This window comes from Chanodichthys erythropterus, chromosome 13 (assembly GCF_024489055.1).
Source record: "Chanodichthys erythropterus isolate Z2021 chromosome 13, ASM2448905v1, whole genome shotgun sequence".
Lineage (NCBI taxonomy): Eukaryota > Metazoa > Chordata > Actinopteri > Cypriniformes > Xenocyprididae > Chanodichthys > Chanodichthys erythropterus.
In genome coordinates this window covers 37,866,447-37,881,081 of record NC_090233.1, presented here as the reverse complement: position 1 = coordinate 37,881,081, position 14,635 = coordinate 37,866,447, and the positions used below count along the sequence as shown (strand labels likewise).

The window sequence follows — 14,635 nt, the reverse complement described above, 5'->3', positions numbered from 1 at the left end:
GTCCTCAGAATTTCTTTTGTGTTCCACTGAAGAAAAAAATAGTTGTAGGGGTTTGGAAGGACATGAAGGCAAGTAATGACAGAATGCAAATTTTTGGGTGAATTATTCCTTTAAAGAGAGACAAAGACTGATATTGCCACATACAAAATGCCTCAGCAACAGACCGACTTTTTATTTATGAATATATAATTTTGGAGATGTCATTTGGTTTTTGGAGACTCTTTTTAAACATGCCAGATGATTTCTGCTCCAAACACCACCCACCAACACGCATGCATTTACACACACACACACACACACACGCACGTTTTGGCTATCATGATCACTCACAGATTCACACAATCATCAGTCTGGCTTTTTAGAACAAACATTAAATTAACATGTGATCTAGTGCCTTTCAAGAGAAATGTGTGCATACGTTCATACACATATGCATGCACATGTGCTTGGAATGTGTTCAGCTTGATGTTCAATACTGGAGTTGCTGCTCCATCTTTTCAATAGATTTGTTTCAGTAGTCTGTTGTTAATGCCAGACTTTAAGGGCTTCATTAAAACCCCTTAAAAAAAAGAAACATTCTTCCATGGTAGAACTCAGGGTTAACTAAGTTTCATTTGATATGTTTTTTCGAGACATCCAACTTGAAAGAAAAGAGGCAAAAGGCATCACGTCAACCAATCATAGGATGAGAAAACCCCCAAAATCAACAAATAACAGAAGTTTCCTTGTTCATCCTCCAATCAGACAGTGGCTGCCCTGACCCTGACTTGAACGGGTGGATGATGCCATTGCGGGCTTGTCAGGTGGTCAGAAAGAGCAGCGCTGATCAAGTGGTTAGTATTTTACGTGCGAGTGTATGGTGATTCTGTCGAGGCTGGGCCGCACCTGTCTGCAATTTGGCACACTCTTCTCCACCTGCTCTCTTGATTTATTCTCCCTCTTGCTGGCTTTGTTCCCCCCTCCTCTGCTTTGCCTGGTGTAAAGGGCTCTGTGTTGTGGCTTTTAAACAATTCCAATTTGGGACAAACCACAAACCACATGAAACAGAAAGAGCAAGAGATAGAGAGGCTAGTGAGTGGGTAAGAGAGAGAGAAAAAGAGAGAAGACATCTGCTTAACAGCTTGACGAGCACTCAAATGAACATACAGCTTTTGTATAGAAGGAAGGAGAGAAAGAAAGAAGGTGAGAAAAAGAATGAAGAGGAGAGACAGACAATATTTTGTGTATGTATGAATGAGTTTATAAAATCAGTTTTTGATTTCACCATATCCAAACCACTGATATCGTGACGTCACGATTCCTTTATCAAAAGATGACAATACTTCTATGCCAACTAACTTTTACTTTAATGCCAGCCTCTCTTTAATAATAGAATAATTTCATATGGGCTACATATTTATACAGCAGAGAAACATCCTTATGTACCCAAATTTAAATTAATTTCCGGAGTCTTGCTAGATATATGATGCAGGGCATGGGTTTAGCCAGAAAAACATGAACAATCATCTAAGCCATCATAAATCAATGATATAATCTTAAAGGGCATGGCATCCATATTCAGATTCATATCATTATATCAGCCTCACACAAATGTCACCATATGTAAAACAGCTTCACTGTCATGTAAGGGAGGCCCCTTGCAAAGTACACAGAGTTTTCTAACAAAAGGTTAACCATTACATTTACACTCATTTCCTTAAACTATGCCAAAATGACCATCTCAAGAGGTGTTCCAACTATATGAACGGAAAGTCTGCTAGGGCCCTAAGTAAGGTGTGGGGATTGACCAATAAACGTTTTTTGATGGCCATATATTAGGGTTGTCAATGTTAACGCATGCAATTAATTCAAAATCCTTAACTGTTAAAATAATTTAACGCAAATAAATTAATGAAGCACACAAAACTGTGCCATTTACAGTGCATTTAGTTTATTGTTGGTCACATAAATATTTGATATATTGCGATTAGAGTTATTTGAGAGAAGCAGAAATCTTTATTGAAATCATTAATCATAACCTGCCTCTCTGAATCAATAAAATGCACCTTTAACTAATTATTAATAGAGATGCACCAATTTTTGGTGTAGGGAAAAACTGCAGACCTGGCAACCCTGACTTGAACTGCAGGAGATTCGTAGGGTCAAATACAACCTGTTTTTATGTCACTATTTTTTAAACTGTTTATGCGTTATTGTCATGTTAACTTGCCCTAAATTCAACTCGAGAGATTTTTTTTTCACGCAGTCTGACATGTTTTTCTGCCCCCTCTTGACTGAAAGGATATAATCGGCCCGGTTTATAAATAAGCGGCCGATAATGAAAATAATTACTTTTATTGGCTGATACCGATTATTGGCCGATACATCGGTGCATCTCTAATTATTAATAATATTCAGATATGCAAGAGGACAGATATGCAACACACTGAACAAGAAATCAGAATTAAGGGCACAAGTCAAGAACATAGTAATAAAATAACATATCTATGATTATAAATGCCACCTTCATCACTCTTAATTCAGCCTCATCTGGATCGGAGTATTTTCAAACACACCCCGTACAGATGTGCACGTCCACACATACAGATTAGAGCAGGTTTAGATTATGTGCATGTTATCACATATGGATTACATTATTGAGAACAACATTTCATATGATTCTCAGAGGACCATCAAGAATATGCTGGTAATGACTCCAAAAACAACACAAGCCTCTGCTCTCATCTCAAACCACAGGGAGGTTCACATATCACAGACACTGAGCTAGATTGTCCTGTTTAGTCAAGCTTTCACTCATCTTTCCTTCTTTTTGTCTTCTACCTCTCCAAATGGATGGAGGTTTCCTCAAAGGCAACAAATGATCAAATACACCCACCCAGCTGTGCTCAAATTAATTTAACATACAACATCTTGACTGCTTTTATTCAGAGGAGTCATTTCAATGGAGTGATAACAGGAGGCCTTGTCAAAATACACACACACACACACACTCACACATGACCTCTTGATCTCTAAGCTTAATGACAGATCATAGCCTGGTCACAGACAATAATGTTTGTCTGGAACTCTCTCAGTCGGTGAACCCCAGGGCGAACCAAACTCGTTTAGGATTCAACAGAGGGAATTACATTCCTGTGTAAAGACACACACTCGCACAGATGTCAACAAGGATGGAAACCACCAGGAAACACAAACCGCTGCGAAAAGTTTAAATCACCACAACAGAGACAAAATACAATATTAACAGATACAGACGCATATACACACACATACACACACCACAACAGAAAGACAGAGCATTCCTCACAAATGCCAAGCAGGACCAGAATAATGGGTGTTATTATACGTACAACGTTATACATACACACACAGGCTCTTACAGGCAAACTGACATGCGCACACAAATACTAAGACACACAGGCCAGCAGACACACACACTGGGTTACTTGGGGACAGCCATGCTGAAAATGAGGCAGTGTGTTCAGACTCCAGTCACAACCAATATAAGCTCACATTAATCATAAAAAAAAAACTCTTTTAAAATTTCAAAAGCTTAAATTTATTGACAAAGAGGCGATTGATGTGTTTCCGTTTGTTTTTGAGGTGGCAGGGCTTGTGTGAAAGGTCAGAGGGTTAGTAGGTAGCATCTACCCTTGGTATGTAGCTCAAGAACAGTAAATAAAGGGGAGATGAAGTCACACTCACCAAAAAACTATAACAGCAACAGGATTATGAATTAGGGCTTGGTAAGAAATTGATTTCTCAGTTTTAATCAATTCTCATTTTCATGAACCAATATCCATTCCTAAATCCCAAGAATCAGTTTTTTTTTTAAATCTATGCTGTTTTCAGTTAATGAATGAACTTAAAAAAATGTGTAGTGCACCTCCCATACAATAATTCGCTCCGTGCTTTGTTACTTCCAAATTCTGTTCATTTTATCATGAAATTTTAACAGTAAATACAGTTTTGGTAAGCTTTAACGCGGCGTGACAGATTGCTGTTCGCAAAAGCAGATCGCCTCAAATCAAGCGGAGCAGCATCACGAAGCACACGTGAACGGATCATCCCTCCCGCTTTACTACTAGTTACAGCATGAAATAAACTTGAATGAACATCAGAAGGTATGTTAAAAGATACAGTACAGCTTACCAAAATCATGTCTCATGTAATCGCTCAATCAACCACAGAAAGACGTTAATAAATAAGCTTGTAAACGATGTCCCGTAATGTTACATTTACCTCAGAAAAGCCATTCAGTGAACATAAACTTGTTAGTCCACTAGAAGAGAGGAGTATTTTGCTAAATATATGCACCATATTACATATTCATTATATATTTTCTACCGTTCTTCAATATTTAATGTATGTTTGAATAAACCCGTCAAGTTATGACAGCCACCATTTAATTGTTTATATTTCAAAAAACAATCTGGAGTAGAAACATAATTATGTTATTATAAAGGTAGTATTATAACTTTATTATAAAAAAAATCCTCATATGTAAAGTGTTTGTATACAAATCAGTTAATTATAACATTCAATATAGTAATGTAGTACCAACTGACTCCCTGTATAGTTAACATTAGGGATGCACCGATACCGCTTCTTCCAGAATGAGTCTGACACCGATACTTTCATTTTGGTACCTGAATATTCATTGCATTTGTAATTTTTAAAAATAAAAACTGGGTAGAGAAACCAAAAGAATATGAAAAATTAGTTGGCTTAATTTTGTTTGATAATTTATATATGTAAAGAAATTTTCTTTCAGTTTTCATGCCTAATTATTCCTGTTAAAATCATGTAACAGTTCATGTTTTTACTCAGATATACAATTTAATTTTAATCCAAATGACGCATGTGTGCTGAGGGAGCGAATCAGAAACCAAGAGCATGCAACAGAAGTGTGCATGCTCTCTCTTTACCATCAGTTAATGTTAGTAATATGTTCCTCATTTTATTTTCTTTGCAATTGACATATCTGACCGAACTACAGCGATGTCTGTAAAAAAGGGATGCGCTCGACAAACTCTCGTTTATCAACTTGCGACAGCAGCAATGCATAAATATTTAATTTGTTTAATATTCGGTTAATAAGATACATTTACTTCATAGACATCCTTCTCTGATATGTCCATTATGCTCTCTGTTTGCTCTCTTGTCAGATTCTTTGTCTGGACACAAACATTGTTTCGGTTTCAATCGGTTTTTGGTATCAGAACTTTTCAATGAGTATGAGTTCACGTGTACAGTATCAGACCCAATGCCAATTCTGGTATTGGTGCATCCCTAGCTTACAGCATTAGTTGAGAGATTTTTTTCCTTGATAAAATGTCATGTACTGTAAATCAGATCCAGAATCATCCAAATGAACTGATTCACTATTTAGAATTTTCAATATTTTATGAGAGAACGAGAATGAACAATTTAGGTGAACATTAATTAGTTCATTTAGCTAAAAACTAGAGGTGCGCAATACAAAATCAAATAGCATGTTAGTGGAAAAGCCATACTGTCATAAAAAAAAAAAAAATAACAAAAAAAAAAAAAAAAGAGTTGAACTACTCCAACACCATAGAATTCTATCCATTTAGTTTGTAAAAAAGATTTTAAAAATTAAATGCGTGTCTGCCTGATCTGACCCTTAAAAAAAGACTTTCAGTTTCATTTGTGTGACCTATTGTAGTCAGGTTGATTCAGTGATCTATCTACATTCGTCCATCCATCCAATCATCATGCCGCTCTAATGTGTAATTTTAAAGCTTTGGTTCCCAAACTTACACACACATCTGTGTGTTGGCTGTTGTCTGGGACTCCTTAAATAGATCCAGCTGTTTAAAGTAAAGCCATTAAAGTCGTGCAAACATTCTGTTTCTTCAGAGCACAGCTCTCTAACACCTGTTTGGCTGAGGTGAACGCGCTCTTAGATCCCTCATTAGCACACACATACACACACACTTTTGCAATCAGTCAGACAGAGCAGCGCTCTGGGATATATAGTGTTAGCCATATCAGATCTAAGATGCTGATCAACAAGCACATTCCTTACTGCTAACTCCTCACTGCTAACTCAAAGGACAAAGGACTCGGGCTAACACACCGCGAGCATGTGAGAAACTTGTGTGTGTATTAGTTACAGCGGTAAATAGTTGAATGGAGAGTAATTAGAGTGTGGCTGACTCCATCCATTAATGTAATATCCTGTCGAGGAGGAATCCCATACCTACAAAGCTTAATAAGGAATAGTGTGTGTGTGCATTAGAGAGCTCACACTGCGATCTGGCCACATGCCATAATGCCTGAGAGAGAAAGAGAGAGGTTGATGGGGAAAATATTCCCTTCGTTTTCCCATACTCTCTCTCACATAAACTCGAACAAAGAAAAGATCCCATCTAAACTGTAAAAGAGAAGCAGGTCTGATCCACTGTAACAGGTATGACCTTAACTGTAACACAAACAGAGAGATGGATGTGCTATAATGAGACGTTGATAGCATTTTCACATCTGATAAAGAGTATTCCAAGTATGGACTTACATATAGGGATTATGACCAAAAATGGCCGATATGTACATCTTATACAATTTGGTCTGAATAATTTTAAAGGTGCCATCGAATGGAAAATTGAATTTACCTTGGCATAGATGAATAACAAGAGTTCAGTACATGGAAATGACATACAGTGAGTCTCAAACTCTATTGTTTCCTCCTTCTTATATAAATCTCATTTGTTTAAAAGACCTCCGAAGAACAGGCGAATCGGTAACACTTTACAATACGGTTCATTAGTTAACATTAGTTAACTACATTAGTTAACATGAACTAATAATGAACTGCACTTATACAGCATTTATTAATCTTTGTTAATGTTAATTTCAACATTTACTAATACATTATTAAAAGCTTGTTAACATTAGTTAATGCACTGTGAACTAACATGAACAAAGAATGAACAACTGTATTCTCATTAACTAACGTTAACGAAGATTAGTAAATACAGTAACAAATGTATTGCTCATTGTTAGTTCATGTTAGTTAATCCATTAACTAATGTTTAACAACTGAACCATATTGTAAAGTGTTACCGGCGAATCTCAAAATAACACAGACTGTTACGTAACAGTCGGGAGCATTAATATGTACGTCCCCAATATTTGCATATGCCAGCCCATGTTCAAGGCATTAGACAAGGGCAGGATGTCTGGATGTGCACAGCTGAATCATCAGACTAGGTAAGCAAGCAAGGACAATAGTGAAAAATGGCAGATGGAGCGATAATAACTGACATGATTCATGATATCATGATATTTTTCATGATATTTGTAAATTGTCTTTCCAAATGTTTCGTTAGCATGTTGCCAATGTACTGTTAAATGTGGTTAAAGTTACAATCGTTTCTTGCTGTATTCACGGAGACAAGAGCCGTCGCTATTTTCATTATTAAACACTAGTCTGTATAATGCATAAACACAACTTCATTCTTTATAGATCTCTCCAACAGTGTAGCATTAGCCGTTAGCCACAGAGCACAGCCTCAAACTCATTCAGAATCAAATGTAAACATCCAAATAATTACTTGCAGTATTTATAATACATGCAGTATGCATGACAAACACTTGGTAAAGATCCATTTGAAGGTTATATTAGCTGTGTGAATTTTGTAAATGCACTATATTATAGTCGAGAGCTCGGGGGCAGGGAGCGCGAGGATTTAAAGGGGCCGTGCGCTTAATCGGTGCATAGTTAATGATGCTTCAAAATAGGCAGTTAAAAAAATGTATTAAAAAAAAATCTATGGGGTATTTTGAGCTGAAACTTCACAGACAGATTCAGGGGACACCTTAGACTTACATTACATCTTGTAAAAACTGGTTCTAGGGCACCTTTAAAAGTCAAATACCAAAAACAATCATTTTAAATAATACAAGCACAGTTAAATATTCAATTTTGACCAATATATATGTACATCTTCTGAAGGGACAATACTATAGAAATGAAACTTGGATATATTTTAGAGTAGTCAATGTGCTGCTTCTATAGCAGTATAGATTTACTGAAAATAACTCAAGATACAGCCATTATTCTCTAAATAGCTGGCAACAAAAGTGAGTACATCCTAAGTGATAACAGCTCTACATCTTTTAACCATGCAAAGCCACATGTCCTATTCATCATGTTCATGTTTTTGTTTGCTTGATAGGACCATACAAATTTACATATCTTGTATCACTGACCACTGGATGTTCAACATGGCACCTCATGGCAAAGAACTCACTGAGGATTTGAGAATTAGAATTGTTGCTCTCCACAAAGATGGCCTAGGCCATAAGAAGATCGGTAACACCCTGAAACTTAGTTATAGCACAGTGGGCAGGGTCATACAAAGGTTTTCCAAGACAGGTTTCACTCGGAACAGGCCTCGCAAGTTGAGTCCTTGTGCTGTGCGTCAGGTGCAGAAGCTGGCTTTAAAAAACAGATGCATGAGTGTTGCTTTAGAGGTTGCAGAAGCGGAAAGTTAGATTGTCAGTGCTCAGACCGCACACTGCAACAAATCGGTTTGCATGGCTATCGTCCCAGAAAGAATCCTCTTCTGAAGCTGGTTCACAATAAAGCCCGCAAACAGTTTGCTGAAGACAACATGTCCAAGAGCATGAATTACTGGAACCATGCCCTGTGGTCTGATGAGACAAAGATAAACTTGTTTGACTCAGATGGTGTCCACCACATGTGGTGACACACTGGTGAGAAGTACCAAGAAAATTGTGAATTCTGAAGCAGAACATGATGCACTCCCTTCAGAAAGTTGCAGTTTTCCAACATGATAACGACCCCAAACACACCACCAAGATGACAACTGCTTTGCTGAGGAAGCTGAAGCTGAAGGTGATGGAGTGACCAAGTATGTCTCCAGACCTGAACCCTGTTGAGCACCTTTGGGGCAACCTCAAGTGGAAGGTGGAGAAGCGGCATGTGTCTAACATCCAGCAGCTCCGTGATGTTATTATGGAGGAGTGGAAGAGGATCCCAGCAACAATTGAATTCCATGCCCAGGAAGATTAAGACAGTGCTAAATAACAATGGTACTCACACAAAATATTGACACTTTGGACACAGGTTTGACATGTTCACTTAGGGTGTACTCACTTTAGCTGCCAGTTATTTAGACAATAATGGCTGTATGTTGAGTTATTTTTAGAGGACACTAAATCTATACTGCTATACAAGCAGCACACTGAATACTGTAAAGTATATACAATTTTCATTTCTATAGTATTGTTGCTTGAGAAGATATACTAAAATGGTTGCTGAAATGTGAGGTGTGTACTCATATAGATATATACACACTGACAGTACCGTTATTTTGTGCGACCTTATACTTACACCATGCACTGGTATTAAGGAATACTGTTTTGTCATAAAAACGTCAACCGTACAACAAACCAAACCAAATTAAAAAATGATTTTGGTTGTTTTTGTTTTCCTAGGGAAACTATATTAATTATAGCAGTTTTTACATGACAGCAGAGTGGTCATGTTGCACACACACTTTCTCTCGCTTTGTGGTTTCTTTGACTAACCACACTCACGCCTCCCTCCATCAATCAAAGTTGTCATGGTTACACACCGCCTTCTGACATGCTTCAGTGCAATACTCACAGACACATATATGCACGCACATGCACACAATAACACCATGCCTAGCAACAATACTTTGTAGGGCTGGTCCATCACATATGAAAATTGTGAATGCAAACATATACGCCCTTACAAACAAGTAATGGACAATTAAGATGACACCATCTATATAATTACCACAGTATGCAAACAAGACCGTTCATACAGCCCTTAACACCAACTTTTACTGTATCGTTTGTGTGCACCAAGGACGAGATGTCTGCACCTAGATCACATCAGAAAGGCCAAAGTCGTACATTAGATTCATTCATTCACTGCAGGAATTTGTCTGTGTGTGTAACTCTACCTCCAGAATTCAGCTCCAGTTATGTCTAATAAAACGCATCCCTGAGCCAAGCGCTCTGGATTCAGCATTAATGCACTGCCCGCGGGGTGAACATCAGGAAATGCTGCGACGAGCCTGGCCTTTTGCCAAAGGAATCAAACACGAGTCCGGGCCAAACCGCAGCGAATGCTAAATAAACAGCGACCTGTGCCGCCTGACAGTAAAAGTGCGTCTGATGAAGAGAACTCGTAAAAAGGACAGATGTTGTTTAAACAGAACAAATGTCCCCTGCAGGTGAACGATTCACAGTTACGAGAAGCTTGTTACTCCCGGGCTTTTGACGCACAACGTGAGTGGAGCGAGAGACAAATGCTCATCTAAATCAGTGACTGAAGTTTAGCTCACAAACTAGGTAGGTGGTTGTCATATCAAGGGGTTAAAGGCCCTCGCAGGTAACTGAACCCCTGCAAAGGGCAATTCATGTGCCTTTGAGAAAAACCCCTGGACAGATTGGGTTCTGCCCTTGTATGCGATAAGTTAATCAAATGCTAATATAAATAGCATAATATACAAATAACAAATTTGGAAAATACTGATTGCATTTTGTGCCTGAATGTACATATAATATTAATATAACATATTATACTAATAATAGTTGTATACAACAACTGATTACAACAAATACAGTCTTAAAAAAGTTTTTACATTGTTTAACTTTTCACAATTTTGTCATTTCTACTCAATTTTATGATTTTTTTCAGCTTGATTTTCTTCATCGGTAAGAAAGCTTTACATATAAAAAATGACCTAATCGCTGCAGGCTGTGACTTTGCCGCTTCTTTAATTTTAGTTAAAGTTTAATTTAGTAGACCGATTTTTATGTGTGTAAATGTACTATGGCTCATGAAAATTGACAAATATATAATTTTACAGCACTCACTCAATGAAAGATCATTAGACTTTCTGTCTCACACAATTGCTTGTTTTTCAATCCTGGTCCTATAGAAGACTAAAGCACTGCACATTTTGGATGTTATACACATCAGCTCAGTAGTAGATGCTCAAAGACCTCACCTGGGTGTGTCAAATAAGGGAAACCTCCAAAATGAACAGTGCTGCAACACTTCAGAACAAGGATTTATAAGCACTGACCTAGAGGAAGTGGACTCTAACAAAAGGTCTCCACACACACACACACACACACACACACACACACACACACACACACACACACACACACACACAAAATCAATAGTCTGGGGGGGCAAGACAATAAGAAATTCTCTTCTCAATAATAGAAGCTGAAGCAGAGTGACATGAGAGCAGGAAGCAAGTTTCGTTGCCTGCCTGCTCTTTGTGTAGAACAACAGATAAGTCAGTAACTCAGTTTACCTGATCGTCTATTGTTGGGTGGTCGGTGTCCGGTAACCGGAGAACTGGCGCTGTGGCTTCATAGTGCGGGATTGGCCCCGCTGATGACACCTCATCTTTGTTTTTCTGTGATATTTCGCGTTTGAGCTCCGAGCGCAGGTCCAGGTAGCAGAAGAGAGTGACGAGGTGCAGAGAGAGCGAGAGGATGAATAAACTCAGGAAGATTTTGCAGTTGTTGCATTGGCTATGGCACTCACACGCCGCCTGCGTGCGCTCGCGCTCTTCCAACTTCGCCGGCTCGCGCTTCGGTACCATGGCTGCGTGCAGGTCAGTTAGCATTGCCTCTCATACCGAACTTCCTCGTCCTCTCAGCGACTGTTGGCTTGGGCTGTTTGCGGTGAGCAGTCGCTTCTCTGCGGGCTCATCTGGCTTCCTGACCTCGGACTGCGAGGTTTCAGGCTGATAACCTACTGTGGCCAGTTCCAGAGACCGACCCCTAGCAGCTGATTGGCTGCCGGGGTGACGTCAACTCATTGAAAATCCTCCCGCGGAAAAGAGCGCGAGGCACTACAACTACGACATTCAGCAGAGGACGCAAACACAAATCACTGCGCTACCAACAGCGTCACACGTTCGCTGCCGATTACACAATATTTCCCATTTCGTAACCTCTTGAAAGGAACAATCTGTAAGTAAGTTAGCTGATGCAGTCAAGAGAGTTTTCGAATTCGTTTGGTTGTCTTTCTAGACCAGGGGGTTTTCAAACTTCAAAGAGCTAGGGACTCCCAGCATATAGACCTACATACTTACACTTTAGCATGTTTACATTATATAGCTAGCTAATGCTTAATAAATCATTAAAAAATGTCATGAAAATCTTTCACAGACCCACCTCCGTAAGGGACCCCCCAAGGACCCTTGGAAAACCCTAGATCATGATTTATTTATTTATTTATTTATTTTACTCTTAAACAATCTTGATCCTTCTTGTTAAACTTTCCCTAACCACATGTTTGTATATTAGGCTTACTCAGTGAGAGTGTGTGCGCATGTGTGAGCGTGCAAGTGTGTGAAGTTCCACATCTTTAAAGAGTTAGAACTGAGGACTGGTAGTGTAATTGTGGCATATGTTGAGAATCAGAGCAGACTGAGTGTTAAAAGCAGGACAGGACTGCCAATCAAACAAAAACATCAAATGACACACACATGCACAGAAACACACAAGCACACACTGCTTTTCAAACAACAAAATTATACACATACATGCACTCTAGCTTACACACATTTATCATACTGTCAAGCACCAAAACACTTGCACACACACGCACCATATTCATTTAACTCCAAAATACAGTTATTTATTACAATTGCATGTCTCTTCTGCTGTGTGTTGTTTGATGGAAAACACTAATACTTATTCTTTCTCTTGCTTTTTTCAGACTTGTCACTGTCATCCAATAATGTAAAACTAACAATGAAAGTGGCAGCAAAAAGCAGGATGGAAGTGGCGGGATGGATGGTTTACAAAGAGATCAGCAGGGATTTCTAGTTTTCCTTAGTATTTTTTTCTTTTTACTTTGAGTAAACATGGTGCAGTATCATAATCTGAGTCAGCATTACTGCAGTCTATCTATAGAGCTCAATATGTAATTCAGAAGAAAAAATCAGTCCAAGGTTGATGGATGATATCTGACCTCTCACTTCATTGCTTTCTCTCTTTCTCTTCCTCTGTTCTCGCTCCACTCACAGCTGTGCTCTGTGTACTGCAGATCCTCTGTGACCTCATAAAGCTGAATCTCTTTAATATGGTTTTATATTAAATCTGGGCCGCTTTTATTCGACTCCAGACTCTTTAATCTTAAATCACTTAAATATTCACAGCTACACTGCTGCTGAATCGATTCAGCGCCACACACACACACACACACACACACACACACACACACATGCACACGGTCTAGCTGTCTCACACTCAGGCAATGTCCTCTGACAATTCATGATAGAACTAGAAACGCAGACATTACTAAATAATGTAATAAAAGCATCATTACGATAGCTCAACCCACCCAGAAAGTCTGGAACAAGTTCTAAACACACACACGCGAACGCGCAACAACAGCATTTGCCAAAACACACACAGGCGCACATAAACAAACAATGTATCAAACCAAACCAAAAAAACAAAAACAAGACAAAAAAACCCTGCAGTGAATATTCAGGTATGGCTCTGAGACCCTTGGGCAGTTGAAATTAAATTATACAAATCAACTTAACAGAGAATCCAGCCCATTCGGAGCAGAGAGAGGCTGGAATCAGGGTGCTAAGAGTTTAAGAAAACAGTAATCACACACACACACACACACACACACAGATGTATATGGCACTGGAAACTAAATGTTCTAGGTTTTTGAGGAACTATTATTATTAGTAAGGCCAGTAGCTTATACAAAATTCAGCACACAATAACGATGGCAAACATCCTAAAGATTAACTTAATATTAAAATATGATTGCTTTATTTTAGTGAGTGAGAGAACGTTCCTGAACAAATCTTTACAGTTTAGAAGATTAACTAATGATCATGATCAGTCCTCCTTGTGAAATGCGCCTCTTGACCTTTTTACGAATAGCTATTCTTTTCACTACAAAAAGGAAGACAGCGGTATTTACAGTATGAACTAGAGGTATACAGTGAAGTGGGTAAACTGATGTTGATCAATCTGCAAGATACAAGATACATTCTAACCCCACACACTATGAGAAAACACTACCTCCTACTGGCTAAAACTATTACCACACATGCCTATAAAGGATATGCACTAACATTTGATGGGTAAATAATAGAATGAGTACAAAATGATATAATATGGCTTATTGGTTTGCCACAATACAGTTTCAAAGTCTGTACATGGAGAACTGGCATCAGAATCAGAAAGATTCAAGTCTGTGCTCATGCAGAACATCCCGGTAGGAGTTTAGATCGTGAAGGAGATAATTTCAGCAGGAAAAAAAGGCCCACTGAAGCAGCAGCATGAGAACAGATCCAGTGACTCAGATCGCGGACTTTATCTCTCAGACTTCAACACTCACAGAAAACTTATAAAGCCACTGAGATAAAGGGCAATGTCTTCAACAAATGGATAAGCAGACCTAGCTGCTGTTGAGTAAATTCTACCTGAGAGGAAACAAGTTAGATGTGTTTAACCATCTATTAGGGTGACCAGATGTCCCCGTTTACTGGGGAAAGTCACGGTTTTTGGGGTCTTGTGCCTGAGAAGAGCTGTCCCTGGAAATGTTCCTGTT

At 38.7% G+C, this 14,635-nt stretch overlaps 1 protein-coding gene across 3 annotated transcripts in view; it reads right to left on the bottom strand.

Annotated features, from left to right (window-relative positions):
* Window positions 1-11,914, bottom strand: part of eda (ectodysplasin A) — a 42,544-nt gene extending 30,630 nt beyond the window's left edge. For all 3 annotated transcript variants that reach the window (XM_067406550.1, XM_067406551.1, XM_067406553.1), the window contains exon 1: window positions 11,355-11,914. In XM_067406550.1, the coding sequence (XP_067262651.1) occupies window positions 11,355-11,672 (318 nt within the window). In that variant the 5' untranslated portion in view covers window positions 11,673-11,914. The remainder of the gene's footprint in view (window positions 1-11,354) is intronic.
* Window positions 11,915-14,635: the final 2,721 nt, after the last annotated feature.